Here is a 22,423-nt window from a genome sequence, read left to right as displayed (position 1 = left end):
GCACAAGGGGGAAAGACGGACACCACGGTCACCAGGTGGGCACCACTCCCAGCAGTCCACCGCACCATCTTGGAATGGGGGTGCTGCAACCTGAAGTACGACGTGACTCTGGTCGTGACTTCTGTTGTAACCAAGGCTATGCGACCTCGCGAGGTGTTTCACTCGCCAGTCAGCCCCCGTCCAGTGGGACTAGGTCGTGGCCAACTTAGCACGGAGCTAGTAGTTGGGTCGCACTTGCAGGCCAGACTGGGAAGACCGTAAGGATCTAAAATATCCAGTGCGTCACCCAGTCCAGCTGTTGATTGTAGTTCTTACAGGAAGAAAAATAATAAAGAGAAAAAGTAAAATATTTAATTTAAATAGGAAAAAATGCCAGAACTGCAGATCTCAGCAGAAAGCCGGGTCCTTACTCCTGAACTAGGCAGAAAAAACTGGAAGTCCTACAGCAGGAAGTGATGGTATACCCTCTGGGACTGCCCCAGGAGCATAACCAAAAAGGTTTACGCCTAGTACTACTTCTAGAGAGCAAGAACATAAGCCCAATGGTTTTAAGACTTTACGCTGTGTGTCAGTGAATGAAAGAGAAAATCCAATTTTCTCTTTCATTCATCGTAGGACACAGCGCTCCATAAATCATAACTAGTGGGACGTCCAAAAGCAGTGCAAAAAGGAAAATGAGGGGGCGGGGAAAAAAACCCAAGGCTAAACATAGGAGCCCTTAACCAGGACACAGGAGCCTTAACCGGGTCACAGGAGCAGGTCTGAAATAAAGATTTAAAGAAAACAATTCTCTCTCAAGAGGGAACAGCCTTCCTAAACAGCAGTCTGCAAAACTTTGCGGCCAAAAGAAGCATCTGCAGATGCCAAAGTATCTACCTTATAGAATTTCATGAAGGTATGCACGGACAAACTTGAGATACTGAAGCCTGATGATGGAAGGCCCAAGAAGCACTCAGCACCCGAATCGCACAAACCACATCCAAGATATACTAGGAAAATTCCTTGGAATGAGCAAGCTTGGTACACAAGGAAGGCAACACAATGTCTTCAATCAAATGGAAGTCAGAGACAACAACTCTGGGCAGGAATGATGGACAGGGACGAAGAACCACTTTATTCCTATGGACCACTAAACAGGGACTGTGATAGGATAATGCCACCAATTCCAATACCCTGTGGGCCAAGGTAATAGCCATCAAGAATGCCACCTTCTTGGATAACACAGGCAAAGGAAACTCCCGAATATCCTCAAATGGAGGTTTCTGGAGAAAAAAAAGCACTAAATGTAAATCCCATAGCGGCAAAAGAGACCGTACAGGTGGAGCCACATGTCGAACCCCCTGAATGAAGGTACGAACTAGTGGGTGGCTAGGGGTCGCTGAACGGAGATTGCCAAGGCAGACACCTGGCCCTTGATGGTACTCAAGGCCAACTTCTGATCAACGCCCTGTTGAAGAAAGGTTAAGATCCGAGCCACAGAAAAGGATCTAGGATGAGCACCAATCGACTCACACCAAGAAATGTACGCTTTCCATGTACGATGGTATATGTTACTGGAAGACGACTTCCTCGCCTTCACCATAGTAGAGATCACATTGCCATTTAATACTTTTCTAAAGGTGTTCATGTAATTTTATATTAAGGAAGGTATTTATTGCATTTTTGTTAGTATCACTTATATCTGTTTTATGGTAATATGCTAACAGGAGGTAATTGAATAGCTGGCCTGTATTTATCTATTTATGCTGACCTACTTAGTATCTGACGAGAGTGGGCTCCTAGCATTCTATGTCTCGATTTATCATTTATAGTGTCAAGTCTTTTATTAATTCTTATATGCACATATTATATACGTGAAGTGTCTCAGCCATTCATTTTAAAGTGTTCTCTCCTGGATCCTGGCATGGCACCGTATACGGAGTACTACCTCCAGGAGCGGGGCGGACACTTCCTCTTAGCTCCGTACTTAATCCAGATGTCCGATCGTAGCTCCACCCCTGCTGACAAAGTCACATGATGCAACACTTACGGGGGTGGAGCCTACTCGCGGAACGTCAGACCTAGGAAGGTCTTGCGCTATACGCTGTCAACCCATTCAAGCCTGCACTGCTTCAAGTGCTACTCCTGTGAGTACCTCATAATTTTTGTATCTAAATAAAGCATTTTAAACTGAGAGCATTAGATTGTTTCTCCCCTTCTTTTGCCTGAGTGCACTGGGACCTGAAGGCTGATTTATTCGAGTTTGGCGCATTGCAGAGGATGTGCCTACCATCTATTTACCACTGATGCTCATTTGACTCTTTATGAGTCTATGCGTAAGGTGAGCTGCTTAAAGAGCACTAATCACTGGAGCAAGTAGAGTGGAGTGAAGCACTGATTCATTGTTTGGAGCACAGCATAGTTTAATTGATTTATTGTTTTTTTCTTTGAATATTAAGGACTGTGTTTTGGGACATTTTCACAGTCATTGTGACACTATTGCACCTTTATTCATCACTGGGACTACTTATACACAGTGTCATTTATTTACGTTTAGTTTGTGGCACATGTTGCACGATTCTAATTGACTATTCACAGATTATATTTATTTAATTTTTGATTGAGTCACTTATTCTCATTCTTTGGCGCAGCTTTATTGATTTATTTATATGCACTAGTGTGATGTGTTAACACTGATTGTTTGCAGCCTTAGATTTTGTTGTCAATTTCACAATATTAACTTTGTGGTGTTGCGCTGATTATTTTTTCTATTTAGCTCCTAAACAGCAGCCTGCAAGACTTTGCAGCCAAAAGAAGCATCCACAGATGCCAAAGTATCTACCTTATAGAATTTTGTGAAGGTATGCACGGACAACCAAGTAGCCAGCTTGCAAACTTGCGATACTGAAGCCGGATGATGGAAGGCCCAAGAAGCACTCAGCGCCCGAGTAGAATGCGTCGTGACAGGGAATGGTGGAACCTGACCTTTAATGGAATAGGCCTTAGTCACCGTCTGTCTGATTCATCTGGAGATGGTAACCGAAGAAGCGACCAGCCCTTTTCTTGGTCTGTCCATAACCACAAAAAGCGAGTCTGACCTCCGAAAAGACTCAGTAGCTGCCAGATACAACCGAATCGCACGAACCACATCCAAGGTATGCAAGGAAAATTCCATGGGGTGAGTCGGCTTGGGACACCAGGAAGGCAACAAAATGTCCTCATTCAAATGGAAGTCAGAGACAACTTTAGGCAGGAATGATGGCCAGGGGCGAAGAACCACTTTATCTCTATGGACCACTAAACAGGGACTGTGACAGGATAATGCCACCAATTCCAATAGCCTGCGGGCCAAGGTAATAGCCACCTTATTATAGGCTTACCTGTAGGTAAAAGTCACAAAAATCGGTATACTACCGCTTTAAGCTACATATGAAATTGATGATCATTAGCATTCTGCTTGGTAAAACTGGTTTATCATAAACCTGACTCTAATCCTACAAAATCCCTGACTTTGTGGCCTTAGGGTGCATTAAGGCCTCACCCTGCAGACGTGCTGCAGACGTGTTGTGCTTCTTCACCCCACCAATCCATTTCTATCTTCGCTAAGCCTCACTGTACTCATTTGACTAACTCTACTACATGAAATTACTATTTTACCAAAAATTTTATACTGGTGGAGTAAAAAAAGAGCCAAAAAATGGCAGAGGTACTATATATTTTTATTTCAAAAAGAACTAGGGCTGAAACAATTGATTATGAAAATAGTTGTCAACTATTTTCAAAATCGATTAGTTAGCCTGCATACAGAATGCTTTATTTGTTTACATATCAGAAAATACAGTAGGTGCCTGAGAACTTATGACTGTGGAACGTGTGAAGAGCAATGCCTTATGGTACATTTAGTCATGGGCAGGAGAAAGTGAGTGAGTGAGTGATTCTAAAAGGCAGAAGTTTTTTTACACTACTATAGGAGCACTCTATACTATACTTTGCTGCTTTTGCTATAGGAGCAATCTAAAAGGCAGGAGCAGCCAGAAGCACCGGTGGGGGATATCAGAAGAGTAGAATCAGGGCTGCTCTGTGCAAAACCATTGCACAGAGCAGGCAAGTATGACAAGTTAATTAAAAATATTTTTTACAATCACACAATCACTTTAAGGGCTTGGTGCAGGAAAGACCAACATCTGAACCCAGAAAAGCTGGAAGCTGATAGACTGGAGGTAATATAATGCATTACAATTACATTTAAAGTAAATGTTTACCAGTATTGGGCATTTAAAATGATTATATCCATACAAAAAAAAAAAAAAAGTTTCAGCCTTTAGTATTATACTTTACCATAAGAGATTTATATCCCCCCCCCCCCCCCTCCACAGCGCTTCAGGTCTTTCTCCCAGTTAAAATACCCTTTATATCAGACCTCTGGGTATAATAATTACATATTTAATATTATATATATTATAAAAAAAAGCATGCTGCTATAGGCCTTATGCTGTCCGTATCAATTTTTTGACGAGAATATCCGTATGAAATATCTTTGTACATTTGATGGTCAAAAGTTGTTTTACTTGCTTGTATTATTCAATTTTAAAATAAACGTAATTTCTGAATAAAAACCACATACGATGTCTGAAAATTTGCTAGATCAGGAAAAGTTTTCTATTCTGCTCCAAATTTTTCCTTCACTGTGGTTGAAAATGAAAGTCAGTTTGACTCCACTAATGATTAGTAAATCGAACAAATGTCTTTAAAAGAGTTGTAAAGTTAGGAAGGTTTTTTATCTTAATGCATTCTATGCATTAAGATAAAAAGCCTTCTGAGTGTAGCAGCCTCCCCCCAAATACTTACCTGTACCCTCTCTCTGTCCAGCGATGTCCACGAGTCCCTTGGCCGTCCTGGGACTCTCCCCACCTGATTGGCTGAGATACAGCAGTGACGCTATTGGCTCCCACGGCTCTCAAAGTCAGTGAGCCAATCAGGAGAGGGGGCGGAGCCGAACAGCAGCTCCGTGTCTGAATGAACACGCAGAGCTTCAGCTTGGCTCGGGTGCCCCCATAGCAAGCTGCTTTCTGTAGGGGCACTCAATAGAAGGGAGGGGCCAGGAGACACGAAGAGGGACCAGGCTGCTCTGTGCAAAACCAACTACACAGAGGAGTTAAGTATAACGTTTTTTTTTTTTTTTTTTTTAAAAGCAGACTTTACAATAACTTTAAAACATTCTTTACAAATTTGTTTGTGTATTTCCAGTAAAAGTAACATCAACCACAGATAGCTTGTATCAAGCTACCTGCCTATAAGAAGGGAGTCTGTCATGCATATTATATTCTAATCATGTCAGCAAATCTGCAAAACCCCGTTTTGGGTCTAAGTTTTTTTTTTCCTTTAAATAATTTTCATCTCCGAATCTGATATGTACCAGATTCAACCTCTAATAGTGTATAGATCTCGTCTGTCTGTTCTTCTCAGGGTGGATTATATGCAGGTTATTTAAATATAAAGCTGCATATAGATATTTAAGAACATTTTTTTTTTAAACGTTACTTAATTCTACACCATGCTTTTTTTTTTCAGGTTTTTATCCGACTAACCGAAATAATAAATCGGGCCACTAATCGATGATAATAATCGTTACTTGCAGCCCTAAAAAGAACAAAAACTGCTTACAAGTTTCCATGGAAATCAATTCTAATCCACAAATTAAATGTCAACAGCAAGAGCCACAGTGGGCTTCATGAATTAAAGCTAGAGGAAAATAAAGGTCTGCTCAAAGAAAATGGAAGAACATGTGTAATTAATTGCTAACCAGTGTAATCTGACTGGATGCGAAGGACAACACAAATTCCTAACTTTGGTATGCAACATATAGAGGTTCTGCATAGCTTGTTGATTATTCCAATAATTTTATTTTTCATCATAAAAATAAAACATAAGGAGAGTATACAAACAGCAGCTATGCTATTTAATTAAATAAGTCTTTTAATTTCTCATTAGGAGAGCTCTGTTGGGGAAGTAGTTAAGCAGATTTCCATCCTTTTACTTAACACCAAAATGTGTAGGGTTTAGGCTGTTCATTGAAACTTGGATGTGCAGTGGATGGTTTTCGCAATGTGAAATAAAAGTGGTGGGAGTGTGAGGTCAGAGGGGTACCAAAAACAAGAAAAATCTGTAATCATTCACAAGTGGTAAGCCACTGGGCTTACAACAAGCTTTGAAAATGTTTTTTTGAAAAGCATAATAAGCTTAGTTGAGGCCAAGCAAAGCTAAGGCCTCCAACACTCAGACAGACGCCATCACAAAGAAATCATAACACCATATAATACAGACTCAAGGACCCGAATAGAAAGCCTCGCCTCGTATGAGCTCGGCTACATTTCAACAGATGACATAGACCCTTGTTTACCTAGGAATTTCCTAGAGATTCAACATTATTGAAAAACTAGAGCTGGACAGGGATTAACTCCTGCTGTAATAGAGACTATATTATTTGTATTAAAGAAAGTACTTTGTGCCAAACATTACTGTGAAAAATTAGCGGCAATGTAAAAAAATCAAGCGTAGGTATCAAATTTGCATTTAGAATTAAAATAATAAAGGCATGCGCATAATGTGCAGCGTAATAAGAGTGATGCATATTCTGTAAAGTTTTTAACTTTAGAAAAGAAAATATACATTATAAATGTCCCTAAAATTAAAAATAACATTTAGCTGCCGATACAGATGTCTACTACTTTCCTCTTAAACGGCTGTTCCTGAACTAAAGTTGTAAATAAAAGAACTAGTAAAAAAAAAAAAAAAGCCGGGATTACGTCATCCACGCATTGATGCGGCCGGTCCTCAGCATCGGAATTCAAATAGTTCAAGGCCGCATCGCGATGCATCGATTATTTTCAACACCCCTAATATATATATATACATATATATATATATATATATACACACACACACACATACATACACACATTCAGTGTTCGGTATGCAGACACACACTATGTTTGAGCACATATAAATATAAAAATTACATTCATTCTCTCATTGTATCCCAACTTTGAAAGACACTCATGGGAATGGGTTGAACTGGTAGTTTAATTCGGAATGCCTGCAAGCATCTAGGGCTGCAAGCAGTCTTTCTCACTAAAGTATTTCTAGGCAACATTGTTTTATTAGGTTTGGAAAGAGCAGGGAAGCGTTACACAATCCGTCATGTTTTTATTGATGTAATTGCTCCCGTTGGGTAGACTCTCCCCACTTTTTGTAGTGGTGTTCATTATCAACAGGTAAGAAAGTGATGGGCAATGCAAAATGTTGAAGTTGTCCCCAAAACAAATTTCTAAGAAGGGGGTTATCCTCGCTCTGGGCGATATCCTCTAAAATCCTATTGGGTTTCTAGGACAGAAAGTAAAAGGAAATAACCATAAGGCAAACAGTCAGCAAAAGAAACTGGCAGGGGCTTATACAATTTCCAAACAAAAAACGTTTTTGACTATATATACACTTTAACAGTGTATCCGCAGGGGTCTTGTCAAAGGAGCCCCAAGTGATGACATCACCACTTAACACTAGATGTAAAAGCTACTTTGGTATGCCTTAGAAATAGAATAGTTGTTTCGGCTGCCATATAAAATATTTAAAAATAAAAATATATAATAGCACAGAAAGTGTAACCACTTCAAAGCCTCTTCGTAAACCTAGCCAGCATGCACCTCCCGATCTTGCGCACATCAAAATTTGGTGCACTCATTGTGTTGCAGGTTTCTTGGCATTCCGTCATTTCTGGTTTGGAAATACCATGATGCTACAAGCAGAGGATGCCCAATGATTCCTGGTATAACCCAGGAGCCAACAGGTGGGCGGAAATGAAATGACGATAATGATGACGAAATGACAATACCTGCTCCTTGATGGTACTCAAGGCCAATTACTGTTCAACCCCCCGTTGAAGGAAGGTTAAGATCAGAGCCACCGAGAAGGAGCAAGGATAACCCCCAAGAGACGCACAGCACACAATTTATGTCTTCCAGGTAGGATGGTAGATCTTCCCAGAAATAGATTTCCTAGCTTTTACCAGAGTAGGAATCACTGACTATACTTTAGCACCTGGCGTTCAACAGCCAAGCTGTCAGACCAAGCAACTGTAAAGCAGGATGGAAAATCGGTCCTTGGGACAGCAGATCCTCCGAGAAGAAGTTTCCAAGGAACATCGGAGACCAGCCACACCAGATCTGTGTACCAAGCCCAGAGAGTCCAGTTTGAAGCCACTAAGATGACCGGAATCCCTTCTGCCTCGATCCTGCGTAGAAGTCAGAAGCTTGAGAGGAGGGAAGGCTTAAATCAGATGTTACTAACCCCATGGGGCCACCAGTGCATCTGTGGCATCCACCAGAGGATTCCTTGACCGAGCCACAAACCTTTGCACCTTTCTGTTGAGCCGAGAAGCCAATAGATCTACCTCTAATGTACCCCACAGGAGACCCAGCTGAAGAAACACCTATGGATAAAGGGACCACTCCCCTTGGTCCAACGCCTCCTGACTGAGGTAATCTGCCTGCCAAATGTTCCCCCCGGGAATGTGCGCAGTGGAGAGAGCTGGAACAAACCATTCTGCCCACCTTTGAATGCCGGCTACCTCCAGAGCCACCAGGGCACTTCTTTGGACCCCTTGGTGATTGACATAAGCCACGGCCCTGACATTGTCCGACTGAATGCGCACAGGGCATCCCTGAAGATGATTTGTCCAATGATCCAGACACAGTCTGATCGCTTGGAGTTCCAAGACATTGAACGGTAATCTGGACTATTCCAGCGTCCATATCCCCTGAGCAGAATGCTTGCCGAGGACGCCTCCCCAGCTGGACAGGCTGGCATCCATGGTGACCACTGTCCAATACAAGGAGAGGAAGGATTTTCCCCGCCAGAGAGCGAAGCCACCATATAAGGGACTCCTTTGCTGTCTGACTCAGCTGGTTCGGATTGTCCAGACACTGCAGTCTTGTCCCATTTGGTCAGAATCTCCTTTAGCAGGGACATCGTATGGAACTGCGCAAATGGAACCACCTCAAAAGGTAGATACCATCAGGCCCAGCACCCGCATGCAAGTCTGGAGGGATGACCATTTGTCTGACAGCAGGAGGCAAATTGCAGCCTGCAATTTCTGGAGTTTGTCCAGAGGAAGAACAACTCTGGCTACGGGTCCAGAGTCAGGCAAAAATAGTTTAAGGCAGACGTCTGAAAATTCAGAATTCAGCCTAACTCCCGCAGAGTTCGTATTGTGATCTCCAGGTTCTCGACCAGAGCAGATGAATACCCTGCTCACAGAAGAAGATTGTCCAAGTAGCCCAGTACCGCGATCCCCCGGTGGCGTAACAAAGCTAGCACCGGAGCCAACACTTTTGTGAAGACCAGAGGAGCGGAGGCGAGACGAAAGGGTAACGCCACAAACTGATAATACTCCTCTCCCACAGCAAAGCAGAGAAAACGCTGGTGACTGACATATTGGAGTGTGAAGGTCAGTATCCTTGATGTCGATAGAGGCAAGAAAATCCACCTGACACAGGGATGCCACCATCGTTCGAATGGACACCATTCTGAAATTCTGTACCCGCACAAAGCAGTTTAACATCTTGAGGTCCAGGAATGGACACACCTTGCCCTCCTTCCTAGGGACTGTGAACAGGTTTGAGTAAAAACTCTGAAACGTTCTGAGGTCGGAACCGGGACAATCACCCCTAGAAGGAACAGGTCTTGTACCACCCCAAACAGACCCTGTAACTGGCCTGCGGGCAGGCGCAGGTTGGAAGGAAAAAACCTTGCCGGGGACAAGAGTGAAACTCGATCTTGTAACCGGACTGAATAACTTTGTGGACCCACTTGTCTTGCACGTGGGAAGTCTACGGGTCCGGAAACCAGTGAAGGCGTCCCTCCACCCCTGATACGGGTGAGGGCGCACCTTCATACTGAAGAAGCCTTGTCTGTGGGTTTGGAGAAGCCCACTCTCGGCTTGCCAGACCAGGTTCATTTGGAGCAGCAAGAGGAGGCCCTTGTCAGTCCACTCTGGAGGGACAAAAAACGTATGCGCCGAGAAGGAAGGTCCATGTCTACGACGAGGTTCCTTACCCTTAGCCTGTGAAAGAAAGGTACTCTTGCCCCCTGTAAATATTTTTAATACTGTCATATCCAGGGTAGCTTCAAACAGATGATCTCCTTAAAAGGGAAGATCAGTAAAGGCCTTCTTAGAAGTCCGGTCCGCAGACCAGCATTTAAGCCAAAAGACACGCCAAAGGACCACTGTTAAAACAGAGAGGCGAGCCATCAGGGGAGCCGCATCCAAGGCGGAATCACAGATAAACTGCAACTCCTGGACCAGCTGATCTACCAGCTCAGCAAAGGCAGAAGGGAGTTGCCCACCCTCTAAGTCACGGCACAGGAGGTTAGCCCACTGGGTCAGAGTTTGGGACACTAGGGCAATGGTAAATACCTGCCTCATTGCCGAACCCACTAATGTGTACATAATGCGGGCCACAGCCTCCGCCTTCCGGTCAGCTGGATCCTTAAAGGCTGGGGACTCTCCCACCTGAATAATGGTTGCCTTGTTTAATCTGGAAACCGGAGGGCCCACCACCGGTGGCACAGTCCACTTCTTAAGAAGGGAAAAAACACAACCATATAGGCGCTAAGAAGTCCATCCGCATAGTATGATATTATAATGGACAATATAAGTCCAATAAGAGAGTCTTTTTAAAAAAGTCTTATGAAGACAATAATAGGGGTTGTGATAAAAAATCCTGCTGCACCTGGCAGCTTTTTTTTCAGAGATGGAGGGAGGAAACTCTGGAGCAACATGTAAAACAAAAGCGGGAAAAGTGCTCTGGGTGCAGACTGCTTTAATAAAGATAAATAAAAGCAAATAATTAGCAGCAACTCCCAAAATTAGTTGATAATAAGCAGACATATGTGTGAGATAATCCACCATGGTGCTGTCCCTCTGATGGATGTGCGTGAGCTTCTTAAGCCGTGGAGCAGGAGAGAAGGTGGTCGGCCTTAATCTCGGGGTGTCAAGGTCATCCAGCTGAAGCTGACACTGCAGTGGAGGGGGAAGGGTCACATCAGTGACGCTCACTGGTATCCCGGGGCCCGGAAAGCATGACGCGTTTTTGAGCATGCGCTAAGTCCACAACCGACATACGCGCTTTTTCTTCAGGTGCTGGGGAGAGATCGTAATGCAGGGAATATATAGAGAGATGAGTGCTTCACTTATTAGTGTCCAAAGGAAGGTGAACACCAATACTGAGCGATTCTCCACCAGGGAAAGGGCTGTTTACACACAATGGGCACTTAAAGCTAATTGTACACAAATAAAAGGCTATCTAAATTATTATTTTTTTTTTTATCAGCTAATTTAGCCATGGATTTATTATTATTTAATATTATATTTTCCTGGTATTATATTGGTTGTATATTATTTATGTACTGTATTTATCCACATACCCATGATGGCTGTAGTTTTTACAGTACATTGTCTATTTTTATTTTTTATATTTTTTAGATAGCCTTTTATTTGTGCACAATTAGTTTTAAGTGCCCATTGTGTGTAAACAGCCCTTTCCCTGGGGGAGAAACACTCAGTATTGGTGTTCACCTTCCTTTGGACACGAATCAGTGAAGCGCTCCTCTCTCTATATATTCCCGGCATTACGATCTCTCCCCAGCACCTGAAGAAAGAGCGCGCATGTCCGTTGCAGACTTCGCGCATGCTCAGAAATGCATCGTGCTTTCCGGCCCCGGGATACCTGTGAGCGTCACGGATGTGACCCTTCCTCCCTCCACTGCAGTGTCAGCTGGATGACCTGGACAACCCGAGATTAAGGCCGGCCACCTTCTCTCCTGCTCCACAAGCTCAAGGCACACCGCACATCCATCAGAGGGACGGCACCACCGGTGGATTATCTCACACATATGTCTGCTTATTATCAACTAATTTTGTGAGTTGCTGCTAATTATTTGCTTTTATTTATCTTTAATAAAGCAGTCTGCACCCAGAGCGCTTTTTCTGCTTTTATTTTACACTTCTTAAGAAGGGACTATTTAAAGGGTTAATGCCTAGTAAAGCGCTTAGGAACCCCACGGAGGCGTTTTGGTCGTCCCCACTCATTAGCGACAATTCTGTCAAAATAGGCAGGGAAAGGATACATATTTACATAGTTACATAGTTAGTGAGGTTGAAAAAAGACAACAGTCCATCCAGTTCAACCTATGATGTGTGTGTGTGTTTGCTTTTAACCGTACATTGTATACCCCTGTATGTTGTGGTCTCTAAGGTGCCCATCTAATAGTTTTTTGAAACTATCAATGCTCCCTGCTGATACGACTGCTTGTGGAAGAGAATTCCACATCCTTACTGCTCTCACAGTGAAGAACCCCTTACGCATTTTAAGGTTAAACCGCCTTTCCTCTAGTTTTAGTGAGTGGCCACGTGTCTTATTGTATTCCCTTACTCTGAATAGTTTGTTCCTTATGCTAGGGTCACCAGTACAGTATTTGTATATTGATATCATATCCCCCCTCAATCTTCTCTTCTCCAGAGAGAACAGGTTCAGTGCCTGTAGCCTCTCCTCATAGCTGATGTCCTCCATTCCCCTAATTATTTTTGTTGCCCTTCTCTGGACTCTTTCCAGTTCCAGCACATCCTTCCTGAGGACCGGTGCCCAGAACTGGACAGCATACTCCAGATGTGGCCGGACCAGGGTCTTGTAGAGTGGAAGAATAATCTCTTTATTTCTGGAGTGAATCCCCTTTTTTATACATCCCAGTATTCTGTTGGCTTTACTTGCAGCGGCTTGGCATTGCATGCCACTGCCAAGCCTGTTGTCTACCAGTACCCCCAAGTCCTTTTCCATCCTAGACTCACCCAGAGGTTCCCCCCCCTAGTGAGTAGCTTGCTTTCTGGTTTTTGGCCCCCAAGTGCATTACTTTACATTTTTCAACATTAAACCTCATCTGCCATGTAGTTGCCCACCCCGTTATTTTGTTCAGGTCCGTTTGTAGGTTTCTACATCCTGCATAGAAGATAATGGCATGCCTAGTTTAGTGTCATCTGCAAATACTGAGATAGTACTAGATATCCCCTCCTCTAGATCATTTATGAATAAATTAAACAGGATTGGTCCCAGGACCAAACCCTGGGGGAACCCACTTTCCACACCAGCCCAATCCGAATACTCCCCATTAATCATCACCCTCTGGACTCTCCCCTGGAGCCAGTTCTCTATCCAGGTACTCACCTTATGGTCCATACCTACCTTCCTTAGTCTGTACAGTAAGCGTTTGTGGGGAACAGTGTCAAAGGCCTTTGCAAAGTCCAGATACACCACATCCACAGGCTTACCTTTATCTAGGTGGCAGCTCACTTCGTCGTAGAAGGTTAATAGATTGGTTTGGCAAGAACGATTTTTCATGAATCCATGCTGATTACTACTAATAATACCGTTTTCATTACTAAAGTCTTGTATGTGGTCCCTTAACCGCTTCCATACAGAGCAGTTAGACCCCCTTCCTGCCCAGACCAATTTTCAGCTTTCAGCACTCTCACAATTTGAATGACAATTGCTCAGTCATGCTACACTGTAACCAAACAAAATTTTTATCATTTTTTTCACACAAATAGAGCTTTCTTTTGGTGGTATTTGATCACAACTGGGGTTTTTTTTTTTTCTTAGTGATATAAGCAAAAAAAGAGCAAAAATTTTGCAAAAAAAAAAAAAAAAAACACTTTTTTAGTTTCTATTATAAAATTTTGCAAAAAAATTAATTTTTCTTCATACATTTGGGCCAAAATTTATACTGCTACATATCTCTGGTAAAATTAACCCAAATTAGTGTATATTATTTAGTCTGTGTGAAAGTTATTGAGTCTAGAAGCTATGGTACCAATTACTGAAAATTGATCACACCAGATGTACTGATCTCCTGTCTTGAGGCTCTGAAATGTCAGGACAGTACAAATACCCCCCAAATGACCCCTTTTTGTAAAGTAGACAGTCCAAGGTATTTAGTAAGAGGCATGGTGAGTTTTTTGAAGTTATAATTTTTTCCCACAATTCTTGGGAAAATGAAGAAAATTTTTTTTCTTTTTTTTCCCCAAAACATTGTCAATTTATAAGCTATTTCTAACACATAGCATGTACACAGCAAAAATGACACCCCAAAATTCATTCTGCTACTCCTTCTGAGTATGGTGATACCACATGTGTGAGACTTTTACACAGCCTGGCCACAAAAAGAGACTCCACGTCAAAGTAGCACCATAAGGCGTTTTAGGAGCATAAATGCACATAAAACTTTCTTACTACCTATCACACTTTTCAATTACAATACAATTTCCAATACAATGGAAAAGTCCACACAATGACCCCATTTTGGAAAGCAAACACTCCAACGTATATTCTATGAGGCATTATGGGTCCTTTGAACATGTCATTTTTTTCCACAAGTTTTTGGAAAATGTGGGAAAAAAATAAAAACTTTTTTTTTTTACACAAAGTTGTCAATTTATAGGATATTCCTAACACATAGCATGTACATAGCAAAAATGACACCCCAAAATACATTCTGCCACTCCTCCTGAGTATGGCAATACCACATGTGTGAGACTTTTTCACAGCCTATCCATATAGAGGGGCCCAACATCCAAGGAGCATCATCATGCATCCTAGCCACTTGCCTAGGCCTATTTTTGACATTTGGTGTTTACAAGCTAAAATCAGTTGTTTTTGCTAGAAAACTACTTAGAACCCCAAAACGTTATATATTTTTTTTAGCAGGGACCCTAGAGAATAAAATGGAGATTATTGCAATATTTTTTATCACACCGTATTTGCGCAGCGGTCTTCCAAACGCAATTTTTTGGGAAAAAATTCACTTTTTTGAATTAAAAAATAAGAAACCAGTAAAGTTAGTCCAATTTTTTTCCATAATGTGAAAGATAATGTTACGCCGAGTAAATAGATACCCTACATGTCATGCTTCAAAATTGCGCACGCTCACAGAATGGTGACAAACTTTGGTACTTAAAAATCCCCATAGGCGAAAAAATTTCTACAGGTTGCTATCTTAGAGTTACAGAGGAGGTCTAGGGCTCAAATTATTGCTCTTGCTCTAACGATCGCGACGATACCTCACATGTGTAGTTTGAACACTGTTTACATATGTGGGCGGGGTTTCCGTATGCGTTCGCTTCTGTGCGCGAGCTCACGGGGACAGGGCGCTTTAATTTTTTTTTTTACTATTTATTTTATTTATTATTTTTTATTTTTACACTGTTTTTTTTTTAAAAAAAAAAATTGATCATTTTTATTTCTATTACAAGAAATGTAAACATTACTTGTAATAGAAAAAGGCATGACAGGACCTCTTTTTTGTGAGATCTGGGGTCAAAAAGTCCTCAGATCTCACAAGTACACTAAAAGATAGAAAAAAAATAAAATAAAAATAAATTAAAATGAAAAAAAAAAAAAGGGACCTTTAAACTGGTTGCTAGGCAACGACGTTTGCCGTAGCTCCGGTCCTCCAAGACCATAGAGTCGAGTGAGGGCAAGCTTGCCCTCACTCGACATCCTGTCTGTGAGGATCTGGGACCGGATCGTTTTCCCCGCTGCCGGCGGGTCCGGTAAGCGGGGAAAAGGACCAGAATGCGGCGGGGGGGGGGGGGGGTGGGTCACCTCTTCCGCCACCCCGGAAGGGTGATCCTGCGGCGAATCCGCCGCTGGGACCACCCTTATCGGAAAGCCAACCGTCCACCGTTTAAAAAAATACCAGGGTTATGGCAGCTATCTGCTGCCATAACACCGGTATTTAGGTTTACACGGAGGACGTATATAAACCTTTTTGGACTTAGACATGGTGGCTGTATGAAGGGTGACAGGTACTCGGGTACTTTGCTGGGCAGGTGACAGGTACTCTGGTACTGATGAGCAAGTGGCAGGTACTCGGGTACTCTTATGGGCAGGTGACAGGCAGGTGATAGGTACTGATGAGTAGTACTGATACTGATAGGTGATACTGATACTGTACTGATGGGTACGGATGATCAGTACTGATACGGATAGGTACTGATGAGTAGTGATGGATACTGATGAGCAGGTGGCAAGTACTCGGGTACTTCAGGTGTCAGGTACTCTGATGAGCAGGTGGAAGGTACTCGGGTACTCTGATGGGTAGGTGACAGGTACTCGGGTACTCTGATGGGTAGGTGACAGGTACTCAGGTACTCTGATGGGTAGGTGACAGGTACTCGGGTACTCTGATGACGGGTACTCAAAGTACCAGAGTACCCGTCATCAGAGTACCCGAGTACCCGTCATCAGAGTACCCGAGTACCCGTCATCAGAGTACCCGAGTACCCGTCATCAGAGTACCCAAGTACCCATCATCAGAGTACCCGAGTACCCATCATCAGAGTACCCGAGTACCTGTCACCAGCCCATCAGAGTACCTGTCACCAGCCCATCAGAGTACCCGAGTACCTGTCATCAGAGTACCTGATGGGCTGGTGACAGGTACTCTGGTACTTTGATGGGCTAGTGACAGGTGCTTTTTATTGGGGGGGGGGGCAATCAGTGTGGTTGGGGTGCACTGTACTTGGTAACTAGCTGTTACCACAATCTCTTCCTCACACAGGATCAGTGTGTGTGGAGGAGAACACGGTGACAGCTAGTTACCGTGTTCTCTAATGACATTTGTGACCGGCTGTGATTGGACACAGCCGGTCACGTGGTAAAGAGCCAGTTTCATTGGCTCTTTACCTAGATCGGGATGGGCTCTGTCCGAGGGACGAGCATCGTCCCCGATCGCCGCGCTGCGAGCCCCCGGGCATTACGAAAGGAACGAGCGGCTCGGGCTGGCGCCGCTCATGTGATCGGCTGTGATTGACACAGCCGATCTCGTGGTAAACAGCCAATTTCATTGGCTGTTTACCTTGATCGGGGTTGGGCTCAGTCCGAGGGACGAGCCTCACCCCCGATCGCCGCGCAGTAGCGGGGAGATCCGGGCGCCGTCATATGACGTCCGCCTGGATCGCTAAAGGAATGTTGCCGACGTCATTTTACAATGACTCGGTATTGAAGGGGTTAACATCCCCTCCAACATCTTGCAGACTACAGATGTTAGGCTGACCGGCCTATAGTTCCCCGGGATATACCTTGGCCCCTTTTTAAATATTGGTACCACGTTGGCTTTTTTCCAATCAGCTGGCACCATACGCGTCTGTAAACTATCCTTACAGATCAAGAATGACGGTCTGGCAATCACCTGGCTGAGCTCTTTAAGAACCCTCGGGTGCAAGCCATCCGGTCCCAGTGATTTATTTATGTTAAGTTTCTCTAGTTTAGTTTTAAGTCTATCTTCTGTTAGCCATGGCGGCACTTCCTGAGGTGTGTTGTTTAGTTTGGCCTTACAAGCTAGGTTCGTGTAGCCCCCCGATTCTTTTGTGAAGACTGAAGAGAAGAAATGATTTAACACTTCCGCCTTTTCTCTGTCCTCAGTGGCCATATTTCCCTTATCTTTTATGGGGCCAATGTGATCTGGCCTCGCTTTCTTACTGTTTATATACATAAAGAATTTCTTGGGGTTCTTTTTACTCTCCTCCGTTATATGTCTCTCGTGTTCTATTTTAGCCGCCCTGATTTCGTCTTTACATTTCTTATTACACTCTTTGTAATGCTTAAATGCTGCCAATGACCCCTCAGTCTTGTATTTTTTGAAGGCCTTTTCTTTAGCACTAATATGCATTTTTATGTTGGAGTTTAGCCACCCAGGGTTTAATTTTGCTCTTTTAAATTTATTTCCCTTTGGAATGCACTGGTCAATCCCCTTGTTAAGTATGCTCTTGAAGCACTCCCATTTTTCCTCCGTGTTCTTTGTTCCCAGGGTTCCATCCCAATTGATATTTTCTAGCAGCGAGCGCAGTTTTGGGAAATTGGCTCTCTTTAAATTCAGCGTCCTTATATTACCCCTCTGCTTCCTATAACTGTAATTAATACTGAAACTTATTGACCTATGGTCACTGTTTCCTAAGTTCTCCCATATTTCTATATCCGTGAGCAGGTCTGTATTGTTGGTAATCAGTAGGTCAAGTACCGCATTTTTTCTCGTCGGTGCATTCACCATCTGACCCATGAAATTGTCCTGCAAAACATTTAGGAACTGTCGAGCCTTGGCTGAGTGTGCGGTTCCTTCTGCCCAGTCTATATCTGGATAATTAAAGTCCCCCATTATAATGACGTTTCCCGTCCTTGCTGCCAATCCTATCTGTAAAATGAGGTCCGCCTCCCCCTCCTCCCTCTGGTTGGGGGGCCTATAGCATACGCCCAATATTACCTTCCCCACCGTTCCTTCCCTTTGAAGCTCTACCCATAGGGATTCTGCCTCGTCCTTAGCTCCATTATTAATATCATCCCTCATATTTACCTGTACACTGTTCTTAATATACAGACATACCCCTCCCCCTTTTTTACCCTCTCTATCTCTGCGATAAAGGGAATACCCCTGAATGGTCGCCATCCAATCATGAGAGCTGTCAAACCAAGTCTCAGTTATCCCCACAAAATCTAAGTCCTCCTCAAACATCAGCAGCTCCAGCTCTCCCATCTTGTTGGCCAGGCTTCTGGCATTGGTATACAAACCTCTTAATTTTGACCGGTTAAATTTATCCTCATTTGATGTTTTTAGGCTGCTCACTTGATTTTTCCCCATACCCACCCTGGGTATAGGAGCTCCGATCACCCAACCACTAATGCCCCCATTTCTGCCCTCTGAAACTTGCTTTCCACTGGCTAATTCGACATCTGTACCCTCCCCCCCATTCCCTAGTTTAAAAGCCCCTCTAACTTTTTGGCCATCCTCTAACCCAGTATGGCTGCACCCTCCCCATTTAGGTGCAATCCGTCCCTACCAAAGAGCCGGTGGCCGACTGAGAAGTCGGCCCAGTTCTCCAGGAACCCGAAACCCTCCTTACTACACCAGCTCCTCAGCCACTCGTTAACTTCCCTAATCTCCCGCTGCCTCTCTGGTGTGGCTCAAGGTACAGGTAGTATTTCGGAAAATACTACCTTGGAGGTCCTTCTCAACTTAGCGCCTAAGTCCCTGAAATCGTTTAGGACTCTCCATCTTCCTCTGCCTATGTCATTGGTACCCACGTGTACCATGACAGCTGGGTCTTCCCCAGCCCCACCCAATAATCTGTCCACCCGATCCGCAATGTGCCGAACCCGAGCGCCCGGCAAACAACAGACTGTTCGGCACACACGGTCTTTGATTACACTGTCTGTCCTTCTAATAATTGAGTCCCCTACCACCAGCACCTGTCTTTCCTTTCCCTTTCTCCCAGCCTCACTGGAGGAGTTCTTCCCCTGGCAGCTAGGGGCGTCGCTCTGCTCCAGCAATGCTGGTCCCTGACTGGTTTCCCCAACATCACGCAACAGGGCGAATTTATTGGGGTGCTCCAGCCCAGGATCAGCCTCCTTGCCTTTTTGCCCTCTACCCTTCCTGTCACATGTCTACTCTGCTCTGCTGCCTGCACCTCCGTCATTCCGCCCACCTCTGTGCAGACCCCTGCCTGCACCTGGCGGGTACAATCCCAGCTCTCCTTCAGTATGGACATACGTCTCAGTGTTGCCAGCTGCTTCCCTAGATTCAGGACCTGAGCTTCCAGGGAAACAACGTGCTTACACTTTGTGCATTTGTATTCGCCCTCGATCTCATGATTGAGGAACGTATACATACCACAAGATGTACACCGAATCGCATCTCCACACCCGCCGGGCATTGTACCTACTAATCTATCTAATGGGGATTCAGTGATTTAAGTCTATCCTACGTGGCTATTTCCTGGCTTCCTAACTCTACACCTTTGCTGCTCTGAATGGTGAGCCATTGTGAGTGCCTCTGTGACAGCTTCAGCCGCGTCCTCCATCTTCAGTGCATCTACCAGAGCCTTTCTGTGCGCAAGGACAGACGTGGAGGAATCCTCCTCACTATGAGAGGAATTCGAGGCGCGTGGTCGCAGACCCAGCAGGGTGACCCACGTCCGCCGAATCAGATTCAGGATCTGATGAGACAGGGGAAGGTGGGGGTGCAATTTGCTAGCCCGTCGCCTGCAAGCGGCCTCCACCAAGGACACAAGGGACTCCAGGATCGCGGTCAGTGCATGGATGGATGCTTGGGACCCGGAAGCCCCTGTAGCCTCAGAGAGGGGATTAGGTGGGGAAACGTGCTCCAAAGACTCCATGAGTCACCAGGGGGACCCCACAAAAAAGTGTAAAACACTGCTAAGGGAAAACCCCCGCTGCGTTGGCAGCAACACCAGGTCACCAAGCACAAGCGATCCTCCACTGAGAGGGAGAGGACCCCACCAGACTCACCACCCGCCAACACAGGCACCTAAAATTGCACTACAACCCCCTCTACCAGTCCATCATCCGGTCGCCGGCGGCGCACCTCCCTGCCCCCATCGCCAGTTAGCGCCTTGCCCCCACCCTAGCATAGTGGCCAAACCATCCCAAAAATACATCCCCATCGTTTGTAGAGGGGGCAGAATGAGGGACTTGACAAATAGGGGGGGGGTGCTCGGGGGTTTGAGGGTCTAACTGTCCAAAGGAGGGGCCCGCGCCCACCCCAAAATCCTCCAAGTGTAGAGGGGGGGGGGGGAACAGCTATCACCATACCAGGAACCAGGTGGGCACCGCTCCAGACAGATCCTCCATCAAAATGGGTGGGCTGCAACCTCGTGGGACGTTTAACTCGCAGGGCCAGCCCCAGTCCAGTGGGGCCATGTCGCATCCGACCGAGCGTAGAGCTGAGGCCTGCGCATGCTTGCTGGCCAGACTAGGGGTAAAACTGTATCTAGACTATCCAGCCCATCACCCAGTCTGGCAGTTGATAGTAGATCTCACAGGAAAAATCCAGAAGGAAAACATTTTTCTATCTAAAATATTTTGCCAAGACCACAGATCCCAGCAAGGATCTATGGTCTCTATGGTCTCCTGACTAGGCCGAAAAAAATCCTCAGTGACTATAGGAAGTAGCAGAGGGAGTTTACCCCCTGGGACTGCCCATGCGTGCAGCCAGAAGTTTTTTTTCTGCCCAGTGTCCTACTCCTGTAGGGGGCAGCATAACCCAATGGTCATGACAGGAGCGGTGTCCGTCAATGAACAAGAGAGAAAAAAAGGTTTGCCTGTATTTCATTAAAACATAGGCTGGTTCTAAAACACGGAGAGCTAGGTAAGGCTGTACAATGGGATGTTGCTTTATCTGTGCTTCAAAAAAATGAAGAAAAACGGGGGCATCATTTAATACATCATTTGTTTTTTTTTTTTCCTTTTTTTTTTTTTTTAGTAAAATGTTGGTATTAGGTAAAGGACTGCTTTAAAATACCTGCATTGTACAAAATACAAGACATCGTGGACCGGTATTCATCTTCTGTTCAATGTACTACAGGAAAGCCTGCTTTTGAGCTGTACAACAAAGCACAGCGCTCTAATTTTGGAGCCCCATGAATAAAAACCAACTTGACCAGTCAGGAGAGAAAGCAAAACATCACATTCGAGACTTACTTCTGATCTTAATGTTGCTTTCATACAGGCCTGGCAGATTGGCCCACTGCGAGAAAAGTTTAAGGGAACGCGACGTGTCCGGTTCTGACAGGTCTGCTCTTCACATACAAGCCAACCCTGAAAAAAGTCCAAATGAAAAATATTACATTGCGGTTCAGTATTCATTAGGAATTAGATTTTATTATATTGTGCAACACTAAACATAACTGGCAAAAGCAGTTAACCTATTTCTTGCACTTACAGGTAATTTCAAATTAATTTAAAGGGGTCTATTTATAAAGGTTTTTACATGATTCTCACAGCCACCGACCCCCCCCCCCCCCGACTTACGTTTCTTAATTGGATTTAATATAAAAAATGTGGCAATACATAAAGAAAGCTGTGTGAAAACATTTATAACTAGACCCCATAGTGACAGGAATAAAATTAGAATCAGTTTTCACAAAAGCAACACCTGAAGTTAGTTGTAACTAAGTTAGTGCAGTGCTTTTCAAAATAATAAAGGCTAATGTTAAGCAAAGATCATATTAATTACCAAGTTAGGCTTGAGCCATTTCTGCATTTCAGTTTTGTACCTATATAATCAGCAAAACCTAATACTTACAGAAGTGAGACAACCTTTTTTGGGGAGCAATGTGCCTTTTTTCCCCAGTTTGGCAAGATAAAAATTGATTTTAACCATTTCTCCTGTTTATCAAATTTCTTAAGCCTGGTACACACCGATGGGTTAAAATTAAAAAAGAAAAACAGTCAGCTCTGCTTGGAGCCACTGTACTAACTACCCCCCCACCAGAACTCTTTGCCATTGTGTACTTAAACAGGAAGGACGAGACAGGAGGTAAACT

General features: G+C 44.2%; 1 protein-coding gene across 1 annotated transcript in view; it reads right to left on the bottom strand.

Annotated features, from left to right (window-relative positions):
• POLA1 (DNA polymerase alpha 1, catalytic subunit) overlaps nt 1-22,423 on the bottom strand; it is a 1,022,539-nt gene that overhangs the window by 123,980 nt on the left and 876,136 nt on the right. Inside the window, exon 35 of the mRNA XM_082247055.1 lies at nt 21,579-21,695. Coding sequence (XP_082103181.1) covers nt 21,579-21,695 — 117 coding nt within the window. The remainder of the gene's footprint in view (nt 1-21,578; nt 21,696-22,423) is intronic.

Source organism: Pelophylax lessonae (genome assembly GCF_965119305.1).
Source record: "Pelophylax lessonae genome assembly, chromosome: 2".
Taxonomy (NCBI): domain Eukaryota; kingdom Metazoa; phylum Chordata; class Amphibia; order Anura; family Ranidae; genus Pelophylax; species Pelophylax lessonae.
Note: the sequence above shows the minus strand (reverse complement) of the source record. Positions and strands in the feature narration are given on the sequence as shown.